Source organism: Mobula birostris, chromosome 4, assembly GCF_030028105.1.
Source record: "Mobula birostris isolate sMobBir1 chromosome 4, sMobBir1.hap1, whole genome shotgun sequence".
NCBI classification, from domain to species: domain Eukaryota; kingdom Metazoa; phylum Chordata; class Chondrichthyes; order Myliobatiformes; family Myliobatidae; genus Mobula; species Mobula birostris.
Genome location: NC_092373.1, coordinates 74,147,826 through 74,172,462, shown reverse-complemented (window position 1 = coordinate 74,172,462; position 24,637 = coordinate 74,147,826). Strand labels below are relative to the sequence as shown.

The 24,637-nt window shown below is 41.3% G+C and overlaps 1 protein-coding gene across 22 annotated transcripts in view; it reads left to right on the top strand.

Annotated features, from left to right (window-relative positions):
- The window catches only part of LOC140196419 (uncharacterized), a 43,259-nt gene extending 20,717 nt beyond the window's left edge, over nucleotides 1-22,542 (top strand). For 2 of the 22 annotated variants that reach the window (XM_072255593.1, XM_072255590.1), the window contains 7 exons: nucleotides 3,073-5,064; nucleotides 5,209-5,335; nucleotides 6,264-6,366; nucleotides 6,567-6,921; nucleotides 10,785-11,063; nucleotides 19,825-19,868; nucleotides 21,585-22,542. In XM_072255593.1, the coding sequence (XP_072111694.1) occupies nucleotides 6,798-6,921; nucleotides 10,785-11,063; nucleotides 19,825-19,868; nucleotides 21,585-21,785 (648 nt within the window). In that variant the 5' untranslated portion in view covers nucleotides 3,073-5,064; nucleotides 5,209-5,335; nucleotides 6,264-6,366; nucleotides 6,567-6,797 and the 3' untranslated portion in view covers nucleotides 21,786-22,542. Of the gene's footprint in view, nucleotides 1-2,280; nucleotides 2,362-2,945; nucleotides 5,065-5,208; nucleotides 5,336-6,263; nucleotides 6,367-6,566; nucleotides 6,922-10,784; nucleotides 11,064-14,518; nucleotides 14,618-19,824; nucleotides 19,869-21,584 lie in introns of those variants that run through there. The other 20 variants (XM_072255610.1, XM_072255599.1, XM_072255605.1 and 17 more) reach the window with 19 other exon arrangements.
- Nucleotides 22,543-24,637: the final 2,095 nt, after the last annotated feature.

The following is a 24,637-nucleotide window of genomic DNA, read 5'->3' as shown; positions in this document are numbered from 1 at the left end:
GCCCATTTAGATGGCTAGTGCTCAAGTGTTGAGCGACAGGGTTTGTGCATTCCTGCTTTAGAGAGAAATACAAAACTTCCTTTATAGACAATTATCAATGCAATCTTTCAGAGTTGTTGTGAGCCTAATATATGTGAAGCAGTGTCTGCAGTGTGCACCAGCTACAAAATGCAATCTCATTGCTTGTTTACAGGAGCTGAGTGCAGATAGAACTAACTGTAGCTCTGGATAATCTGGTCAGTCGTCCTTAAAATGGGAACCACCCCAAAAAATTGAGGAGTTTCTCTAGAATTCCCCTATCCACAACATGCAAAATAAATCCAATGCAGACAAATAGCTTCAACTCAAATATCACAGAAATAAATCAAGTAGATCATCAATTCTGTGGTTACTTAGATGTGATATTGCCCATTTGCTGCATTTGCATTCTGTCAGGACATTAGACCTATTCTTTAGGCCATGAGATATCACAGCAGAATTAGACCATTTTGTCCATCAAGTGTTGTCCACCATTTCATCATGGCCGATCGATTCCCCTCTCAACCCCAATCTCCTGCCTTCTCCCCATATCGCATCATACCCCAACTAATCAAGAGCCTATCAACCTCTGCCTTAAAAATACCAAATGATTTGGCCTCCACAACCACCTGTGGCAATAGATTCACTACTCTGTGGCTAAAGAAATTCCTCCTCATCTCCATTCTAAATGGACATCCCTCTATTCTGAGGTGTGTCCTCTGGTCTTGAACTTCCCCACCATGGGAAACATCCTCTCCACATCCTCTTTCGACATTCAATAGGTTTCAATGAGATTTCGTGCCCTCCGTCCCCATCCTTCTGAATTCCAGTGAGTACAGGCCCAGAACCATCAAACACACTTCATATGATCGACCTTTCAATCTTGGAATCATCTTGGTGAACGTTTGTTGAACTCTGTCCAATGTCAGCACATCTTTTCTGAGATAAGGGGCCCAGAAACGCTCAGCATACTCCAAGTGAGGCCTCACCAGTGCATTATATAACCTCAACAATACATCCTTGCTTTTATATTCTAGTCCTCTCAAAATGAATGTTAACATCGTACTTGCCTTCCTCACCGCTGACTCAACCTGTGAATTAAACTTTAGAGAATTCTGCACGAGGACTCCCATGTTCCTCTGCACATCAGATTTTTGAATTTTCTCTCCATTTAGAAAGTTGTCTATGCTTTTATTTCTTCTACCAAAGTGCATGACCATACACTCCTAACACTGAATTCCATTGTCATTTCTTTGCCCATTCTCCTAATCTGTTTAAGTCCTTCTGAAGCATCTCTGCTTCCTCAAAACTACCATCCCCTCCACCTATCTTTGTATCATCCACAAACTTAGCAACAAAGCTATCAATTCCATCATGCAAATCTTTGGTCCTAATTCAAAAGAGACTGGCTTGACTGCCCTGAGTATCCAGTTAAAAACATGAAAGTCATAGTTAGGGGCAGAAGCTTAGACATGTTAATTATAGTAAAAGTTACACAGAAAAATGAACCATTAGCAGCTTCTGGTCATCAGTGTTATTGCAGTCCTGGAAGCTACTTTACATTGTTGAGTCTCAATTTAAAGTAAGTTTATCCTCCTCTATGCTCTCCTTATTCAATACAAAACATGAACAAGTCATCTGCCTCCAGACATCTCTGTAAATAGGGATGAAGTTATGGGATCAAGCTGAGCCTCTCCTTGCCCATTTCTCTATAGGAGCATCAGTTCCAGAATATATAAGCTTAAGTCAGGAGAAATTTCAGGTACTCCCTTTCCAGATGGTATTGATTAATTCATCTTTCACAACAACTCCACAATTCGCATTGGACTTAGCAATATTACAAGACTACTGACATTCTGTGGTTTCTATCTTAACCAGAAATAACTGATATATAATAATAACAGAAGTATGCATTTCATTAAAAAACATACATTTACAGCTGCTGTGCATATATTCAAACAAATTGGATAAGAGGGCACACATATTGGCCTATATTTTTAAAAAATATTTATAGTTGTATACAACTATATATTTTATTTTTATTAAAAGAATGAAAGCAAAAAGCCCTCCTACACATAGTCTCTACAACTAGAATCGATGCCAGCCAATGTGAGACCTTTTCAAATGCTGAATGGAAAATGTGTAGAAAGACAATTTCCTTCTGACATAATAGAACAGGAAGTGGCTGAAAATACAAATGGTATCTCTTAACAAGTTTCTAGAATTATGTGAACATCAAAACAGCCCACCCAACAATAAAACTAACTTGTATAAGTAACAGAGAAATTAAAGAAATAAAAAAATGTCATTTGTCACGCTGATGGAGAAAGTTCAAGCTACAAAGTGGGTGAAATTGCATTTTTGGTGTGGATATTTTCCACACCTAATTTAAAAACAATCTGATAATTAAGTTGATTGCATGAGTAATAGCTAATTAGTTGATTTAAAAATGCCGCTTGAAACAAATGGATGAGAGGATCACATAGACTGGAGTAAGGGATGTGAAATAACAATTAGTTTGTTTCCTTCAAATCTCCAGCAAAAACACAGGAAGCAGTTCTGATGTCCCAGGATGCTTTCTCTCAGGCTGAAACAAATTCAGCCTTCAATGAAATGCATGTAGGAATCTGCTCAATTGCTGTACTAGATAACACCCCAGGTGATCTCCTTACTCCAAGGATGGACCAAACATTGCAATCCTATGGCTATAGCCTTGAGTTAGGGAAGTTCTTAAATCAATTACTTACACCATGACTAAAACTAAGGTATGAAATAGATTGCTGACCTTTCACAGTTGGTCTTTTATGAGATCTAATAACATTACCAGATACAAAATCAATGCATCTTACATGAAGTCAAAGATTCAAGGCATACCTTTCCTGCTCCTGACCTCACTTTGGGAATTATCTCATTCTTATATTCTCCAGAACTTGACGCCTGAGAACTTCCAGCTAAAGAGGAAACAACTTGCAAAGCTGGAAGTAAAAGTTTATCTGAACGGGTCCGACTGCCGTTCATTGGTTTAGTAAAGAGAAGTTTCTGTATCACTTTCAGGTCAGTGTCACGTACTGTTTTCCAGTATCCGCATCTCGGAATCACCATAGGACAGCGTAGGTGTAACCGGTCAACATTCAACACACGTCACACCCCGGAGTCCACCGATTATTTTAATGTTACCGACGCTGGCGAAATGCAGAACAAAAATGAACTCGATAACGGAAGTCGGACATTTTATTTGTAAGTTGAAATATTGAAAAGAGAAGGTGGGTGAACATACTTTGCCCCCGAATTTACAATGAGCTGATAGCATTTCTAAAATAATGACATAGAATGAAGAATATTAAAACAAAGCTAAAACTACGGGATTTCGTTGAGAAGGTGGTCAAATCTATCTCCGCTTTCCTGACAAAGCTGATTTTTTTATTCCTTATATTGTCTGGACTGAAAAACTAGTTTGCTAATAATATTTCTCGACCAGAGTTTATAGAAAGACTTGCAGTCTTAAATGAAAGCTGTTCACTATATCGCTTTAATTTTCTCTCTTGAACGCGATGAACCGGAGTTTGTACTTAAACCAATAAATATTTGCATTAAATAGTTACCAGGTACATTCAGTGCGGTTGAAGGACATTGAAACTAACTGGACGAGTAATTAGGAACTGACCTGTTGAAATGTGTCAGAGAACAGATTCAGTATTGCGGCCTACGCAATCCAGGTTCCCATTGGAGAGAATTATTTATTATACAAAGTGGGTTAGTGAAATGATCTGTATCTTTTAAATTTTACTCCTTCAATAAATAAAACACATTTCAATGCAGGAAAACACCACAATATAATGAGCAATATAGTGTTTTGGAAAATGCATTCTTGATAATGAGACGATAAGGGCGAGTTGTCCATGAGTTCAAGATGAGTAAGGATGTATCCAGATCCACCATCGCTCAAGGAGCTAAATGAATGTTCACAACCTTCGTGCGTGTTGTAATTGAATCCTGTTGTTATTGGTATTCTTTGCTGGGACAATTTAACTCAACTGGTGGAAGTTTCCTGCGGCAAAAGGCTCACAACCACCGACAATTTTCTTTTTTAGTCCCTCATCCACAAATTCACTCTTTGCTTGGAGTAATCTCATGAGAGATATTACAGTGGTATTCTTTATTTTAATTTATGCGAGACATGTTAATATTTGAAATAACAGAAATGGCAATTATTCTTCTCTCTCGCTACGGGAGTTGCTCGAATATCTAAATATTCATACAAATTGTGGTCTTTAAATTCGAGCATGAGCAAACTAAAGGAGACAGAAGATTGTTATCCAACCCACCCACTCCCCTTAAAAATATATCTTCCGATTTAAAATCACGACCACCGTGATACGTGCCGAGTGATGGAGAGTTTAGTGAACGCGGGTCATTTTCCGCAATGGACATCAATATCTGACGCTTAGCCTACATCAGATCCCTCGCTTGGGCTCTTCAGTTCATCCCGTCATGTGAAACGGGAAACGGTGGAATTTTATGGATGTAATGTTAAATAAGACTCCTAGAAAATGCGGATGAGAACAGTAAATGGTGATTAAAATGTTCTATTTAGTTTGCTTATCGGACCTGATGCGCAGTAATTTTGCTATCAGTAACCTTACTGGCCGCCGTTTATATTTTTGTACTGAGGAGATAAAATTGGATTTTAAAAAACGAATATAGATTGCTAATAAATACACATGTAACGCGCTGTTAGGTTTCACTGCTAATGTTATGGCTTCTTTGTGGTATTCATTACTGAGGTAATGGTTTCTCTGTAGCTGCAATGTTTGGGTTATGGCTGGAGATAACAGGACTTTGGTATGCAAGTTAGCCAATAAGAGATTGTTGCTCTGTCTTGTTAATCTGGAAAGATTTTTTTCGCGGTCTTTTGTCGAGGAGAGATGAAGAGGGAAAACGCGTGAGGAGGGAGCTGGTAGACCACCGAATGGAGTGGACTGGGATCTGAGGGTCCGAAGGTCGGCGACGTTCGGAGGAGACCGATGGTGGAAGAATGACGACTGAGTGAGCTCCAGCGTGAACTTCTGACTTTTCCTTGAATTGGGCCCTTTTAAAAAAAATTCATTACTAATCCAATATTCAGATTAAGATTCATAAAGTCCAATCATTAATTGCATATGGTGCACTGTCTGATATTTTGCATTGTAGACTTGTAACTGGGCGGTACATTACACAGCATCCACACAAACGTGAATTCCCAGTTTGGCGGGGCCAAAAGCTGCTTCCCCCTAGACGAACACGAGCTGGGCGAGCCTGAGGGTTACGTGCAAATTAAGTAATAAACTTTAAAAAATATTTAATACATACCATAAATTTGAAATTTATGTTGTTGGTGTTTTGTAGCTCTTTTGGTTGTACAATAATGTGTTGCTCTCAAAGTTGGAAGTGACTCTTTCCTGACCGCAGTCGGTCTGTGCGTGTGTTAATAGGGGAGAGGGGGATAAGAGTCGGGACCTGCCCCAGAGCGAACAAGTCTGTCCAATCTCGAGGCCACTTGCCTTCCTCTGTAAGGCAGTGTTTGCTATAAGATCCCTCTGGTCTCAACCACATGCCTCTCCAAATGCCTCGCCTTAATGATCCGCGCAATCTTTCCCAAACTTAGCCAATCCGACTTGCGCTCGGCTAGTCTCTGATTCATTCCCTACCCAAGACTAAAGAATAAACGCACCTGGGATTGGCAAAGTACAGTTCGGTAATAGGTTACTTGGCCAATTCAAAAGGAAGCTGTCAAACAGCCCAGTAATAATCACATTTGACCAGAAGTCACAGTGATAGTGACAGCGAAGCTAAGGAGACTCACCGTTAGGAGAGAACTAATGGTGAATGGGCTTCAAATGAACATCCGCTGCTGTTCCTCTGTTAGCGGTGTCACAACTTGGTGTTCAGTTCCCCATGGAAATGTTTTAAATGAGGTGAAGTGGCTGCACTTTCACGGGAGAAATGAATAAAACACACACTGAAATTCAGTCCATACGCTGTAGTGTTTTTGAAAGTGACAGTGGATTTCCTGGTGATTGTGATTAATTAAAGCTCTTCTTCTCCAACTGTTTTTAACCTCAATAATGTGTGTTGTAACTCTTGGTGTTCAACAGTGCCTCGCAATCTGTAAATAAAATGTTTTGAAACACGGTGCTCCAGTATGAAGAATTTCAGATGCCCGCCAATGGAGGCTTATTTTTAAACTGTTTTATCTTGTCCTACAGATTGTTTTATTTTCACGATGCCAACACAAGTATGGAAAAGAAGTGGCCCCACACTATAAAGTTATTTGGTTCTTCGTTGTGAAGATGTTTGCAGTGCTCTCAGGTAATACACTAATCTAAGCTAACTGGTATTCAGACAAGCGACAACTTAGTGTGTATATACAGAATTAATTAATTGGATTTCTTCGGTGTGAAGGTGTGTACCATGCTTTCCGGAAATAAATTTTGGGAATTGTTAAGCTAACTGTTGCTCAGAAATATTAACATTCATAATTTTAATATAAATGCACTGTCCCATTCCAGCGCTCCGTTTTCTCACACTCTGTGCCTCAGAGATCTCAGCCCAACCCGATACAATCATTGATGCCGTCGTTGGACAAGATGTTCATTTCCCTGTGGAGAATCAGTGCGAAGATCAACTTCTAGTAACATTTCAGTTACTATCCCCGGTTGTTGCAGTTCTTGCCTCGCGGGGAATGAACATGTCTGAGACACAGCACCCGCTGTAAAAGGGCAGACTGTACTGGAGCGCGAATGGTTCCCCGGTGCTGGTCAATGTGCGGGTTAATGACAGGAAACGATACGCCATCCAAATCGACTGCTACCACGAATTCCTCAATGACCACAGCGAGAAAGATCTACGACTTGCCCGTGTTCGGTGAGTAACCGATAGTGTGGGAGTGGTGTGGTTTACTGGTAAACCAGGATTCGTGGAGAGTATCAGGAGACCGAGAGAAGCCTGGTGCGGGGGGTGATCCAGATTCGGGTCGGAATGCAACAGCGCGCCAGGCTGCGGCATACGGGCGGCACCAGCTGCCGGATAGAGGTTGGCTCGGCCCCGGCAAAGGGTGTAGGGGTAATGCTAAAAAATGTGCCGGGGACTGGGTTTGTAGCTTCGGTTCAAAGTACCCGGAGCCAAGGAGAGTCCGGGACTAACGCGAGAAATACAGAGTTGAGGACAGTGGAATGATGGGGTCGCAGAGGGAAGGAAGGGGAACAGAGTGAGGTGCTAGGGAAGAAAGAGCGGTGGGACGAAGGGGTGGAGACGGGTGGCAGAGAGGTGGGGGGGGGGAGCGGATGGAGTTGTGCGGAAAGGAAAGGAAAGCCAGCTTGGGGAATAGCTGGGAGGGGTGTGGGGAGTTGGAGACCTTGGGGAGAGTGTAGGAGCAGTGGTGAGGATAGCAGGTGGGACTGGAGAGAGTAAAGGGCGATGGGCTGCTGAAGGACGGAGAATGGGACGGTAAATCGAGGTATGAGGAGAACAGCGGTGAGAAGAACAAGGGTTGGCCGAAAGGGTTACGGAAAAGGTCGAGGGTTGATTAGGAGATGTGGAGACGTGACATCTCGAATTTCAGCAGCTTCCAACACAGCGGAGTAGAAAATGTCTCTGTGTGAATTATATTAACGTAGACGGTCACTGCAGAGCAGATGTCACACGGGATTGACGGAGTAAATGCCTAGTTCTTGGCCACTGGGTCGAATTCAAATGAACCTGCGCTGTGCTGGAGTCAACAGTAGATACACACAGACACCGAACCTCACTCGTGACACTCGTGGAGAGATTTCACCCATACACATATGGATTGATCTAACACTTACACACTGACCCCGCTGAATCCATTACCCTCCCCTGTCTGTTATATATTTCTGTCATCTTCCCACTGACATTCCCAACTAACTGCACCTTCCCTCCCTCAGTCTCAACATGAACCGTCGACTGTTTAATCCCCTCCACAGATGTTGCCTGACTTGCTGAGTGCGTTCAGCATTCACTTTACCTAATTGCCTCTTACCTCCTTTTAATCCCTTCACCCCAACGATATTCCCAGATCAGTGCCTTCCCATCTTGCACTAATCCCCTCTATCACCCTCCATAACATTCTTTATCTCCATCTGAGCACTCTCTCTATGAATTTTCTATCTCTAACTCTAAATCACTACCCCAGTCTCCAGTGCTGTCCTCCACCAAGATATAACCCCTCAATTTACCTTTATCTCTCCATCACCAACTCACTCCCCCTGGGCATGTGGCAGTTCCAGCCATCAGTGTTCCAGACTGCTGGCCATCCTCAAGTCCAGCTAATGTGAACCCAACTCCTACTCTTTTTTTCACATCCTGGACTTCATTCTTGAGTTTCTTCAGAGAAAACAAAGTCCCCTTCTCATCATGATCCAGTGACAAAGGTCCAGCATTTGTCATAGCCTCTGAGAGAAGTTGCTCACTATTATAATGTAGAACCTGTCCATTCTGACATGATGGTTAACATGTCATTGTCTATGGCATCCAGCAATAACACAGGTAGATCAATCAGCCATTCAGCATAAAAAACATTCATAAAAAAAATAATGTAAGAACTTAGGAACTTGAGGAAAGTAAGCAATTTGACCTCTGAATTCACTGATGCTGAATTACCATCTTTGTTTTAAAAACAAAAACATAAAAATTTGAAACGTTTTTATCTAATATATTGGTGGTCCTATTTTGTAGAGAAGCAAAAGTTCAGGGTTTGAGTTCAGTAGTGGGAAAAAATAGGAGAATGCAAGTTAGATCATTTAAAACATCTTAACTAAATTATGCAACCAGAAAAAATACAGAATTTTGCATTTTAGCTGAAATTCTAAAAGAGCACGAAGCAAGAGTGAAACAAGATGCATGAAAGAAGTCTATCTGTGATATTATAATTCATGTTTCTATGCATTCTGTGCAAGAATTTCATACACGTGAATCCATTTAACGTGCCACACAGTTTCCAGGCTGTGTAAAGTTTTCCTGCTCAGAGCAATAGTTGGTCCACACAGCTGCAAAAAAAAAAACTAGACAGAACATTGCAGTACAGGTGTGAGAATGATCAGCTGTTTGAATGGTGTCATAATACAACCTTACATTAACAATCAGCAAGACCAAGGAATTGATTCTGGGCTTCAAGAAAAGGAAGTCAGGAGAACATCAAGGGACCAACAGTGGAAAGGATGAGCAGTTTCAAGTTCATGGGCATTGACATCTCAGAGGATCTATCCTGAGCCCAACATATTGGTGCAATCATGAAGCAGGCTTGCCAGTAGATTTACTTCATTAGAACCTTTAGGAGAATCGGTGTGTCACCAAAGTTGCTAGCAAGTTTCTACAAATGTACCATGGAGAGCATTCTGACTGGGTTGTATCACCACCTGGAATGGAGGCTCCAATGTACAGGACCAACAGAGACTGCAGAGGTTTGTCATCTCAGCCAGCTGCATCAAGGGCGTAACCCTTACCACCATCCAGGATCTTCAAAAGGCAATGTCTCAAGAAGGAGCATCCATCATTAAGGAATTCGCCATCCAGGACATGGTCTCTTCTCATTACTACCATCAGAGGGAAGTTACAGGAGTATTAAAACCTACACTTGATTCAGGAACAGTATCTACACCACCGCACCCCCCCCCCCCCCACCCCGCCGCCTCCCCACCACTGCCTTCAGAGTTTTGAACTTTCCATGAACTCATGACCATCACATCGGTATTCCTCTTTCGCATGACTTATTTATTTTATTTTATTGTAATTTATAGTAATGTCTTAATGTCTTGCACTGTACCGCTGCCACAAAATAACAAACTTCATGGCATCTGTCAATTATAATCAACATAATTCTGATTCATCTGGGACATCATGTTACAACTTTATAAAACACTGGTTAGGCCCCACGTGAAATATTGTGCACAGTTCCGATTATCACACTATAGAAAAGATGTGATTGCACTAGGCAGAGTGCAGGGAAGATTCACGTGGAAGTTGTTTGCATTGTGTTTTTTGGTTATAAGGAGAGATTCAATAGGGTGTGCTTATTTTCCTTGGAGCAGAAGAAACCAAGAGATGACCCGAAATGGATATTCAGAATTATTAGAGGAATAGGTAGGGGAGGTGGTAAACAATTCTTTCCCCATGGTGACGAGTGTAACTGTAAGTTGAGAAATATGGGTTTTTGAGGGCATCTGAACAGGAATTCTTTCATACCTAGTGTGGTTGGAATCTGGAATGTACTGTCTGAGCAGGCAGTGGAGGTAGGTGCATTCAGAGTGTTTAAGAATGATTTAGACAATTGCTGCATCAGAAAGGCTGTGGACCAAATGTGGATTAATAAAACTAGTAAAGGTAAGTACAGTGTTCAGCAAGGACATAGTGGTCTAAAGGTCCTGCTTCTGTACTATGACTTTACCAGTAGCGAACCACTGAGAACAGCCTCCTGATTTCTAAATTTAACTCTCCATCAGGGAAGTGGAAGTCACTGTCAGTGTTTTAGAGAGATGATGGTGAGTGTAGATGGTTTTCATGTTACTACAAAAAGAGAACCTGGTGATCAGAGATTTCTGTACATTTCCTAATCAACATATCTTACTTTCAAGCAAATCATTCAATTTCAAACATCAGGAGTCTATATTATGGGTGGTGTGGGGTCTCTGGACAGAAAGGGTTTACTATGCTGCATCTCTTAAAAAGAAAAGCAAGATCACATAATTCTTCTATCTACTATCTCATTTCAGAACCAGTTTTGAAGCCAGTGATAACACCAATTTGGAAGTGTCCGTCTCCAAATATCACTCTGAACTGCTCTATCTCCAATGGAGCAAATGTTACATTCTACTGGGATATTCTATCCCTGTCTGAAAACACCAACAGAACCTTTGAGGGGCCGGAACTGGTGGTGAACCATGAGAATGAGTGGAAACAATACATATTCAGGTGCATAGTGAAGAACAGAGTTAGTAATGCAAGTAGTGAACTCACTATTACAGAGTTGTGCAATGAACATAATTTTGCAAGTAAGTATGAAGAATAAAGTTTGTTCATAGCGCTGCATTAAATTCTTCCAAAGTATTCACAACTATCCTCTCTCTTGATATAATACAGAACATAGAACAGTACAGCACAGTACTGGGCATGTTGTGTTGATTTCTTTTAGCCTACTCCAAAATCAATCTAACTCTTACTGCCCACATACTTCTTCAGTTTCTTTTATTCATGTAAATGTCTAAGAGTCTCTTCAGTGCCCCCAAATTATCTGCCTCCACCACCATCTCTGGCACTGCATTCCACACAAATACCACTCTCTGTGTAAAAAAAATCTACATCTGACATCCTCCCTATACCTTCCTCAAATCATCTTACGATTTTGCCCTCTCATACTAACCAATTCTGTCCTGGGGAAAAGGTGCTGCCTATCCACTCTATCTACACTTCTTTTCATCTTATATGCCTCTTTGAAGTCACCTCTCGTCCTCCTCCGCTTCAAACAGAAAAGCTCTAACTCACTCAAACTTTCCTCATGAGGCATTATCTTTAATCAAGGCAGTATCCTGGTGAATTTCCTGTGGATGAGGCGAGAAGAAATTTCTTCACTTAAAGGATAGTGCAATGATACAGAGGTGCTAAGAGAGCTTAAGGTTAAGGAACCCTTAGGGAACAGTGATCACAATATGATCTAGCTCACTTTGAAATTTGAGAAGGAGAAACTACATTCCAAGGTGTCAGTATTTTAGTGGAATAAATGAACTTACAATGGCATGTGGGGAGAAATGGCCAAGGTTGACCAGAAAGGGACACTAGCAGGAAGGACAGCAGAGCATCAATGGCTGGAGTTTCTGTGAAAAATGAGGTAAGTGCAAGACAGATATATTCCAAATAAGGAGAATTTTTCAAATGGTAGAAGGATACTACCATGGCTGACAAGTGAAGTCAGAGCCATAGTAAAAGCAAATGAGAGGTATACAAGGAAGCCAAAGCTAGTGGGAAGATAAAGGATTGGGAAGCTTTTAAAAACTTGCAGAAGGAAACTAAGAAGGTGAAAAAGATGAATTATGAAAGGAAGCAGGTGACTAATATCAAAGAAGATACTAAAAGCTTTTTTAAGTATACTTTGTTATATAAAGGGTAAAAGGGAGTTGAGGGTAGATATAGGACCATGGAATTACAAGGGAGTTACTAGCATGGGTGGAGCATTAGCTGATTGGCAGAAAACAGAGAGTGGGAATAAAGGGCTCCTATTCTGGCTGGCTGATGGTTATCAGTGGAGTTCCACAGGGGTCGGTTTTGGGACCGCTTCTTTTTACAATGGATTTGTGGCTAAATTTGCGGATGATACAAAGATAGGTGGAGGACCGGGTAGTGTTGAGGAAACAGAGAGCCTGCAGCAAGACTTAGATAGTTTAGGGGAATGGGCAAAGAAGAGGCAAATGAAATACAACGTTGGAAAGTGTGCTTTGGTGGAAGAAATAAACGGGCAGACTATTATTTAGATGGGGAGAGAATTCAAAATACAGAGGTGCATAGGGACTTGGGGGTCCTTGTGCAGGATACCCTAAAGGTTAACCTCCAGGTTGAGTCGATGGTGAAGAAGGCGAATACGATGTTGGCGTTCATTTCCAGAACTATAGAATATAAGAGCAGGGATGTGATGTTGAGGTTCTATAATACACTTGGAAGACCACACTTGGAGTATTGTGTACAGATTTGGGCTCTTTATTTTAGAAAGGATGTACTGACATTGGAGAGGGTTCAGAGAAGATTCACAAGAATGATTCCAGGAATGAAAGGGTTACCGTATGAGGACTGTCTGGCAGCTCTTGTGCTGTATTCCCTGGAATTCCGGAGAATGAGGGGGGATCTCATAGAAACATTCTGAATGTTAAAAGGCCTGAACAGATTAGATAGGGCAAAGTTATTTCCCATGGTAGGGGCTTCTAGGAAAAGAGGGCACGACTTCAGGATTGAAGGATGTCAATTTGGAACAGAGATGCAGAGAAAGTACATTAGTCAGAGGGTAGTAAATCTGTGGGATTTGTTGCAAGGAGTGGCTGTGGAAGCCAAGTCATTGGGAGCATTTAGGGCAGAAATAGATAGATTCTTGTTTAGCCAGGGCATGGGGATATGGAGAGAAGGTAGAAGAGTGGGGATGACTAGAAGATTTGAACCAGCCCATAACTGAATGGTGAAGCAGTTTGATGGGCTGAATGGCCAACTTCTGCTCCTATATCTTATGTTCTTATGGTAGTGAATCTTCGCAATTCTCATAAAGAGATAAGCTTTATTTGTCATATGTATCGAAAGTGGAGTTCTTTGTGGCAATAGAGGAGCAGGTGGTAAACAGAAGAAATAGGAGCGGGAGTAGGCCACGTGACCAGTCGAGCATGCTCAACCATTCAATTAGATCATGCCTGCTCTGGCCATGGACTCATCTCCACCTACCTGCCTTTTCCCCATAACCCTTAATGCTCCTACTATGCAAAAATCTATCCAACCTTGTCTTTCAATATACAGTATTTACTGTGGTAACCTCCACTGCAGAAGCTAATGTCTTTCTGATACTATTGTACATATTTAGTTGGCTTGGAATAGTAGGGATATAACTGCTGGTATACAAATGCAAGTCCTTCCTCATTGAATTATTAGACCTCCTGGAACTTTTGTTTGCATGGCATATGCTTTGTATTTTGAAGTCAATCTTCATGCAACTTTGTTCATAACTTTCAGTTTATGTTTTTTGACCTGGAAGCTTTTGGTTTTCCCTAAATAATGGTACCAATCTTCAAAGGCTTCTAGATTATAGGAACAAATGTAAGCCATTGCTACGGGTTCTATAATGTGTTATAGCTGTTAATACAAATACAGATTTATAATCCAACGACTACATTGACGAACACTCCTGTGAAGAATGATACAGTGTGATCTTATTGTGTATGTTATAAAGTCTTGCACCATGAATGTTCAAATTTCACAATTCAGACGTGTTTATAAGGAATCTTTTCCTTTATATTTTTGAGTTCAAAAATATTGGCTTTTCATTCAAAGCTTACCAGACATAAAAGGTTCCCAAAAAACTTTCCTCAACAATTAATATTTCATTCTAAGGCTATTATCATTGATGTCATTCTGATATCCAAACATTGAAAACATTAAGAGACAGGTCAGTTTAAAATGATGCACAAGCTGAGAAACTCAGTATTGCCCTTCTCTCTCAGTTGAACATTAATAGTGATACAGGAGAGCGCTTGTATTGCTAGGTATTGCTTACATACTGTAAAAAGAATTTTAATTATTTTGTCTGCCAATGTATAATATACTCACCACCGAAGTAAATTATCCAAGTAACATCAAACTACATATGTTTCAGATGTACTACATAATCAATAATTAATGTTTATTAAATCAGATTGTTGTCCTATTATATCATTGTTTTAATAGATTACAAATATTATTCTCTCCCTCTGATCTACTTTAGGTGAGCTCTGCTGATACATATTTGCAGGAAAATTGCTGTTAGTTTTTCTTTTAATCATACTTAACTATCAAAAAGTAAAATCATTGTGCAAACAAAATAGTAAGTAAAATTACTTTTAACAATTGTAAGAAGTACAATTCTGCTAATTATTGACTATGTTTTTGTAGTTTTGCTAATGATACCGCTTGTTATTGTACCATGATCACAGTTTGAAAACTGTTCTTCTAATTTCCCTATTGAAATTGTTTTGTATACAAGCTGAATAGTGACTATCCTTGTGGAACACTATTACAAATCTAGTTCCAGTCTGAAGAGCCACTCCCAACTCCCATTTTTAGCTCTCTGTTTTGAAAATAGCTTATTCCATGTTCCTTCTACTTGTCCCCTGATTCTAAATATCTGGATCCTAATTATAACCATATAACTATATAACAATTACAGCATGGAAACAGGCCATCTCAGTCCTTCTAGTCCGTGTCGAACACTTACTCTCACCTAGTCCCACCGACCTGCACTCAGCCCATAACCCTCCATTCCTTTCCTGTCCATATAGCTGTCCAATTTAACTTTAAACAACAACATCGAACCTGCCTCAACCACTTCTTCTGGAAGCTCATTCCACACAGCTACCACTCTCTGAGTAAAGAAGTTCCCCCTCATGTTACCCCTAAACTTTCGCCTTTTAACTCTCAATGAATCTCCCCTACTCTCAATGGAAAAAGCCTATCCATGTCAACTCTATCTATACCCCTCATAATTTTAAATACCTCTATCAAGTCTGCGTCAACCTTCTACATTCCAAAGAATAAAGACCCAACTTGTTCAACCATTCTCTGTAACTTAGGTGATGAAACCCACGTAACATTGTAGTAAATCTTCTCTGTACTCTCTCTATATGTTGACATCTTTCCCATACAGTAATTCAGTGACCAAAACTGTACACAATACTCCAGATGTGGTCTCACCAATGCCTTATACAATTTCAACATTACATCCCAACTCCTATACTCAGTGCTCTGATTAATAAATGCCAGCGTACCAAAAGTTTTCTTCACCACACTATCCACATGAGATTCCACCCTCAGGGAACTATGCACCATTATTCCTAGATCTCTCTGTTCTACTGCATTCTTCAATACCCTACCATTTACCATGTATGTCCTATTTTGGTTAGTCCTACCAAAATGTAGCACCTCACATTTATCAGCATTAAACTCCATTTGCCATCTTTCAGCCCACTCTTCTAACTGGCCTAAATCTCTCTGCAAGCTTTGAAAACCTACTTCATTATCCACAACTCCATTTATCTTAGTATTATCTGCATACCAATATCCTGGCAGGGAGATTAGCGGGGGCTACTGAGGTGACTTTAAACTAGAATGGTTGGGGGGTGGGAATCAAATTAAAGAGGCTAGGCGTGAAGAGGTTAGTTCACTACAGGGGGATGGGGACCAGTGCAGAGAGACAGAGGGGTGTAAAGTGAGGGTAGAAACAAAAAGTACTATGGAGAAAAGTAAAAGTGGCAGGCCGATAAATCCAGGGCAAACATTAAAGAGGGCCACTTTTCAGCATAATTGTAAAAGGACTAAGAGAGTTGTAAAAGAGCACCTGAAGGCTTTGTGTGTCAATGCAAGGAGCATTCGTAATAAGGTGAATGAATTGAAAGTGCAGATTGTTTTTAATGATTATGATATAGTTGGAATCACAGAGACATGGCTCCAGGGTGACCAGGGATGGGAGCTCAATGTTCAGGGATATTCAATATTCAGGAGGGATAGACATGAAGGAAGGGGAGGTGGGGTGGCATTGCTGGTTAAAGAAGAGATTAACGCAATAGAAAGGAAGGACATAAACCGGGAAGATGTGGAATCGATATGGGTAGAGCTGCGTAACGCTAAGGGGCAGAAGACGCTGGTGGGAGTTGTGTTTTAGGCCACCTAACAGTAGTAGTGAGGTCGGAGATGGTATTAAACAGGAAATTAGAAATGTGTGCAATAAAGGAACAGCAGTTATAATGGGTGACTTCAATCTACATGCAGATTGGGTGAACCAAATTGGTAAAGGTGCTGAGGAAGAGGATTTCTTGGAATGTATGCGGGATGGTTTTTTGAACCAACATGTCGAGGAACCAACTAGAGAGCAGGCTATTCTGGACTGGGTTTTGAGCAATGAGGAAGGGTTAATTAGTGATCTTGTCGTGAGAGGCCCCTTGCGTAAGAGTGACCATAATATGGTGGAATTCTTCATTAAGATGGAGAGTGACATAGTTAATTCAGAAACAAAGGTTCTGAACTTAAAGAGGGGTAACTTTGAAGGTATGAGACGTGAATTAGCTAAGATAGACTGGCAAATGACACTTAAAGGATTGACGGTGGATATGCAATGGCAAGCATTTAAAGGTTGCATGGATGAACTACAACAATTGTTCATCCCAGTTTGGCAAAAGAATAAATCAAGGAAGGTAGTGCACCCATGGCTGACAAGAGAAATTAGGGATAGTATCAATTCCAAAGAAGAAGCATACAAATTAGCCAGAGAAAGTGGATCACCTGAGGACTGGGAGAAATTCAGAGTTCAGCAGAGGAGGACAAAGGGCTTAATTAGGAAGGGGAAAAAAGATTATGAGAGAAAACTGGCAGGAAACATAAAAATGGACTGTAAAAGCTTTTATAGATATGTGAGAAGGAAAAGACTGGTAAAGACAAATGTAGGTCCCCTGCAGACAGAAACAGGTGAATTGATTATGGGGAGCAAGGACATGGCAGACCAATTGAATAATTACTTTGGTTCTGTCTTCACTAAGGAGGACATAAATAATCTGCCAGAAATAGTAGGGGACAGAGGGTCCAGTGAGATGGAGGAACTGAGCGAAATACATGTTAGTAGGGAAGTGGTGTTAGGTAAATTGAAGGGATTGAAGGCAGATAAATCCCCAGGGCCAGATGGTCTGCATCCCAGGGTGCTTAAGGAAGTAGCCCAAGAAATAGTGGATGCATTAGTGATAATTTTTCAAAACTCGTTAGATTCTGGACTAGTTCCTGAGGATTGGAGGGTGGCTAATGTAACTCCACTTTTTAAAAAAGGAGGGAGAGAGAAACCGGGGAATTATAGACCAGTTAGCCTAACGTCGGTGGTGGGGAAACTGCTGGAGTCAGTTATCAAGGATGTGATAACAGCACATTTGGAAAGCGGTGAAATGATCGGACAAAGTCAGCATGGATTTGTGAAAGGAAAATCATGTCTGACGAATCTCATAGAATTTTTTGAGGATGTAACTAGTAGAGTGGATAGGGGAGAACCAGTGGATGTGGTATATTTGGATTTTCAGAAGGCTTTTGACAAGGTCCCACACAGGAGATTAGTGTGCAATCTTAAAGCACATGGTATTGCGGATAAGGTATTGGTGTGGGTGGAGAGTTGGTTAGCAGACAGGAAACAAAGAGTGGGAATAAACGGGACCTTTTCAGAATGGCAGGCGGTGACTAGTGGGGTACCGCAAGGCTCAGTGCTGGGACCTCAGTTGTTTACAATATATATTAATGACTTGGATGAGGGAATTAAATGCAGCATCTCCAAGTTTGCAGATGACACGAAGCTGGGTGGCAGTGTTAGCTGTGAGGAGGATGCTAAGAGGATGCAGGGTGACTTGGATAGGTTGGGTGAGTGGGCAAATTCATGGCAGATGCAATTTAATGTGGATAAATGTGAAGTTATCCACTTTGGTGGCAAAAATAGGAAAACAGATTATTATCTGAATGGTGGCCGATCAGGAAAAGGGGAGGTGCAACGAGACCTGGGTGTCATTATACACCAGTCATTGAAAGTGGGCATGCAGGTACAGCAGGCAGTGAAAAAGGCGAATGGTATGCTGGCATTTATAGCGAGAGGATTCGAGTACAGGAGCAGGGAGTACTACTGCAGTTGTACAAGGCCTTGGTGAGACCACACCTGGAGTATTGTGTGCAGTTTTGGTCCCCTAATCTGAGGAAAGACATCCTTGCCATAGAGGGAGTACAAAGAAGGTTCACCAGATTGATTCCTGGGATGGCAGGACTTTCATATGAAGAAAGACTGGATGAACTGGGCTTGTACTCGTTGGAATTTAGAAGATTGAGGGGGGATCTGATTGAAACGTATAAGATCCTAAAGGGATTGGACAGGCTAGATGCAGGAAGATTGTTCCCGATGTTGGGGAAGTCCAGAACGAGGGGCCACAGTTTGAGGATAGAGGGGAGGCCTTTTAGGACCGAGATTATGAAAAACTTCTTCACACAGAGAGTGGTGAATCTGTGGAATTCTCTGCCACAGGAAACAGTTGAGGCCAGTTCATTGGCTATATTTAAGAGGGAGTTAGATATGGCCCTTGTGGCTACGGGGGTCAGGGGGTATGGAGGGAAGGCTGGGGCGGGGTTCTGAGTTGGATGATCAGCCATGATCATAATAAATGGCGCTGCAGGCTCGAAGGGCCGAATGGCCTACTCCTGCACCTATTTTCTATGTATGTTTCTATGTATACTTACTCATCCAATTTACCACCCCATCATCCAGATCATTAATGTATATGAAAAACAACATTGGACCCAGTACAGATTCCTGAGGCACACCACTAGTCAAAGTCCTCCAATCTGGCAAACAGTTATCCACCACTACTCTCTGGCGTCTCCCATCCAGGCACTGCTGAATCCATTTTACTACTTCAATATTAATGCCTGACGATTGAACCTTCCTAACTATCTTTCCCTGTGGATCCTTGTCAAAGGCCTTACTGAGGTTCATATAGACAACATCCACCACTTTACCCTCGTCAACTTTCCTCATAACCTCTTCAAAAAATTCAATAAGCTTTGTCAAACATGACCTTCCATGCACAAATCCATGTTGACTGTTCCTAATCAGACCCTGTCTATCCAGATAATTATATTTAAGATCTCTAAGAATACTTTCCATCAATTATGAATCAAACCCCTGGAAAATCTTTGTAAATTCCAGATACATCACATTCATTGCATTGCCTCTCTATTTTTTTTTGGTACATCGTCAGAGAATTCACTGAAAAATGGAGAGCATTATTTCTGAAAAACAATATCATCAATTTAATATTCTATTTGTATTCTGTTACATAGGAAAAAATTCCCTTATACTTTTCCTACAACCATTAATTTGCCAGTAAACTTAACAGACCCAAACATCTATTCCTGCCTTGTGGATAAATTGTGTTGCATAGCAATAAAATATAAAGGTATTAGCTCATATACTGGTGAATTGTGAGAAGCAATCTAAAAATAAATTGTATTAAATTTACACAGACCGTGACCAATCAGCTCAACAGACACAGAGAAGGAGCTACCAGGTGAAATTCCAGCACTGTATCCTGCTATATGCTGTAGCCCTATGTATTGCCTTCATCATCCCCTTTGCCAGTGAATATATAAATCATCCTGTATGAAAAATATTTTCCTCACTTTACTTCTAGTATTTGTGGTAATGACTGCAACTCTACAACATGTAGCTTTTAAGACTGCAGAACAGAGAAATTAGTTCTTTCTTATTCTTCCATCAAGATCCACCCACCCTAACATCCCCACAATAGTTCTGTACACCTCAATAAAGCCTCTCCTCTCAGCCTTCTCACAAAAGAACTCCAATCTATCGAATTGCCTGCACAGATAAAAAGTTCCAGTTCTAACAACACTCCTCTGCACTCTGTCCTAGGTGAGGTGACTCGGCTGATTAGTAGGGAAACATCTAAAACAATACTAAACATCCCTTAAACTTACAATAAATCCAGAAAGTAGTTAACTTTATACTTTGTAAATGTAACCTTTTAGGCAATGTGGAACTTTACTTGAATCAATATTTAGGAGAGGTTGAACTAAACAACGGAGATGTATTCAAGGAAAAAGCTAATAAATAAACAGCAGAATTGAACAGATTAAAATTCGAAGTACAAAATAAATTTTTTTTAATCAAATTAGCTATGTGAGGGCTTCTGTCGGTCAGAGTTGACCATGGATATTGTGTCCTAGCTGTCTAGATACGTTAATCTGGGCAGTATGATATGGAGAGCAAGCTGTTGCCCATGTAGCAAGCTTGCTCTCTCCACACATCTGATGTACCCAAAGGAACGGCAGAGACCAGTACGGTTTAGTACCATCAGTGTCACAAGAGTTGCCCATCAGCAATGAACGTAATTTAGGACTGCCTTAGGGACTCCAGCTCCAGATTTTTCCCGTGGGGTTTACTCCTGAAGCCTTCCACAGGAGTGGTTATAGACACAAGGCAGCATAAGTCTAAGATCAGAGTTTTCCTTCCCCTAGATGAGCTGTCATCCCCAGCTGACGAGACCCATCTGCCTGGAGTGACTGCTTTTAGGGAGCCAGTAACTCACTTTTGCTCCTTCTCCTGTCAGTAGAAATGGTTCAGCCGGGCTTGGTAGCTAAGCCACACAGGAAGCCAGGAGCAGGACTTGATTATCAGAAGCTATTTGAGGTGCACACCATTGGGAGCATTTAATAGATAGTGGGAGCTTGTCCCCATTACCACTCCTGACTACAACAAGCTTAAAGAACCAAAGTTTATATACATCACCATATACTCCCGTGAGATTCATTTGCTTGAGGGCATTCACTATAAATCCAAAGAAACACCATAGAATCAATGAAAAACTGCACACAGGGATGGACAAACAAAAGACAACAAACTGTACAAATACAAAAAAGAAAAAAAAAACAAACTAATAATAGTAATAATCAATAAATAATATTGTGAACATGAGTTGTAGAGTCCTTGAAAGTGAATCCATAGTTTGAGGAATCAGTTCAAGTTTGGTGAGTAAAGTTATCCACTCTGGTTCAAGAGCCGGATGGTTGAGGGGTAATAACTGTTCCTGGTGGTGTGGGTCCTGAGGCCCCTGTACCTCCTTCCTGATGGCAGCAGTGAGACGAGAGCTATGGGTGTCCGATGGATGGAATGAATTATTTACTTGTGTTTAGATCATCTGATAGTCACATATTTTTGGCAAGTTTTCAAAAACATGTTAATGATATAACTCTCATGAATTTTTCAGAGAGGGAGAAAAGAAAGCCTGGGGAGAAAGAGGTTTATCTTTAAAATGGAATTATTGAACCCACATATATTGATACCTTGGATTCATACTAAAGAGAGCCCATTAACTGGGCAGTTGTTCTCGTGCCGTTTGCCACCAATTGAAAACTGGAAGAAAATGAGTGAACCTCAACTACTGCAGAATGAGAGTCAGTTATATTGAATTTCATCCAACTCTGTATGACGCTGCAGTGGAACAGCAATGGATTTCATGGCATTACCATTGCCCAACTCAACTGAAAGAAATCAAAGCCTGAATTCCAAGTATGGAGATACATCATCCCTACAAATTGATGTATTTGATGCTTATAACAGGCCTGGTAATTTATATTTCTGAAATACATCATCTGAAGCAAATCTGATTTACTTTGACTGAAGTATCCTGAGGATATTGTTCCCAAATGTGTCATTTCCAGCTGGATTTTCATGTCAATTAGGGTGAAATTAATTTTTCTGGATTGCATGGCTGTAAATTAAGATTGAGAATGAGCCACAAAACTGGAACTAATCATTGTCAATTTTAATAAAATTTTTCAACCACCATACTGTCAGTTTTGTATGTTCACAAACGACAGAAAACTTGCAGATGCTGGAAATCCGAGCAACACACAAAATGCTGGAGGAACATTTCGGCCCAAAACTTCGACTGTGCTCTTTTCCATTGATGCTGCCTGGCCTGCTGAGTTCTCCAGCATTTTGTGAGTTTTGCATGTTGATCAACCCCATGAGGCTGACACTGCCGATAATGTGATCAATAACCAAAAATGGTTTTGTCATGAATATTGAGTGAACATTTCATTTCTATGGTCACTTGGACTACCCTCCTTTTCATAAAAGCAGGGAAAATAGTACTGAGTATTGTAATTTAAAAACATTTTACTTTCTTGCCTCTTAGTAAAATCTTTCTCTTTATTTTCTTTCAGTAGCTGATTTGACATTAAACCACATTTAAAAAGAATAATTTGGTTGAGATTGTTTTATTATAAATTAGAACACAAGAAAAGCAACATTAAAAGTACAATTTTGGTGATGCATTTTAAATGCACATCCACAACCAAAGAACCCATTTAATGATGCACAATTCCGTAAGGAAAACAAGCAAATTAAAGATCAGGATGGGAATGAACTATTGCTGCTTAAAACTGTTGGAAACAATGCTGATTGGGGATAGATTCATCCTTGCTGGATTCCACGCAGGAAACGTGGCTGCTAGACAGGGATACAAGTGCGTTTAAGGAAATGGAGTTTAGAACTCCCAGTCCCAACTATCTTGCTGGCAAGCGTGCAGTCTCTGGTGAATGAATTTGATGATATCAAAGTGCTGAATCATTGGGACATTAAGACCATGTGTGTCCTTTGTTTCACGGAATCCTGGTTAACCCCTTCCGTACCGGATGCAGCGATTCAGAACGACAGGTTGACTGTACACCATCAGTATGGATCTATAGAGTTTCTCAAAAGCAGAGGTGGAGGAGTATGTCTCATGATCAACTCCACTTGATGCACATATATATCAGTGCTGTCCCAGTTCTGCTCACCAGACATGGAATATCTCGCAGTTAAGTGCCTTCCATTTTACCTTCCACGGGAAATTTCCATGATCATTTTGGTAGCAGTATACATTCCACCTCAGGCCTATGTCAATCAGGCTTTAGATGATCTGAGCAATGGGATCAGCATGCATGAAACAGCCTTCACCATCGTTTTGGGGGATTTTAACCAGAGCAGTCTGAAAAGATCACTATACATTTACCTTGTAAGGCACAGAAAATTTTGCCAACCAACTGGCGGGAGTATTCAAGGACTTCTGCTTCACTCTGCTTCACATTCTCATATGCTCAGATGGATCCAGCGCTCTTGTCCTTCCACCTAGACCGCTGAAGGGGTCCGCATAAGGAGCTGGGGCGGTCCTTCCACCGAGGTCCCAACTTTGGTCTTTCCCAGTCTCAGATCAGCACCCAGTCGTCAGGGTCGGGGTTAGGCCAGTCGCTGTCGTTTGCTCCCGCCTTATAGGCTTCCACAACCTGAGTATGGAGGAACTTCAAAGAGAGAGTTAATTGCCTGCAATAGTCCTGTAATTCTTGTCCCACTACTTGTAAGTCCACTACGGGAGGGGGAGGTCTGTCACTGTCCCTGGGAGTCTTGCCAGGTCCTCCATAAACTATCTCTGCTGCGGTTAGTCCTGTCCCAATCTGGGGAGTGATCCGCATTGATATGATGCCAGCGGAAGCACTTTCAACCAGTTCTGTCCGGTCTCTAGGGTTAGTTTAGTCAATTTGTCCTTTAGTAACCCATTAGCCCTTTCCACCAGTCCTGCCGCTACAGGATGGTGGGAGCAATGGAACTGCTGGTCTCTCTTTAGTAATTCATAGAGTTCCTTATTGATCTTTCCAATGAAGTGCGGCCCATTGTCTGAAGACAAGCGACAGGGGATTCCAAATCGTGGGATGATGTCCTTTATTAGTATCTTAACCAGCGTACCTGCTTTGTTATTGGTGGTCGGAAAAGCATTTATCCACCTGCTAAGCACATCTGCTATCACCAAGCAATATTTGTAAAAGTGTCCGCGAGGCAGCTCAATAAAGTCCATTTGTAACACTTCAAAAGGCCCTCCCGGAAGTGGAGTCCGGCCTCTTTCGCATTAGATAGATTTTCCAGGGATTACCTTCTGGCAGGTTAGGCATCGCCTGGCTCTATCCTTTGCTGCCTCCTGAATGTTAGGGCTCCACCAGGTTCGGGCTCCACCAGGTTCTTAGCAATATCGCACACATTCCCTCCTTGCCCAGATGTGTATCAGTGTGCAGTTTATCGACAAGAAGGGGTAACCATGCATCTGGGGCACATATTTGTCCTGCTGGTGTCTTCCAGAGACGCGTTACAGAGTCTTGAACGCAATTGTGGTCGCGCCACAGGTCAATCTCAGCCTCAGGGGCGTCCCCCTGGGACTGCAAAATAGTAGATATGTCAGGACCATTAGGGGGCCTGCGTGATAGCAATGCAAGCTGTTCTGTGCTC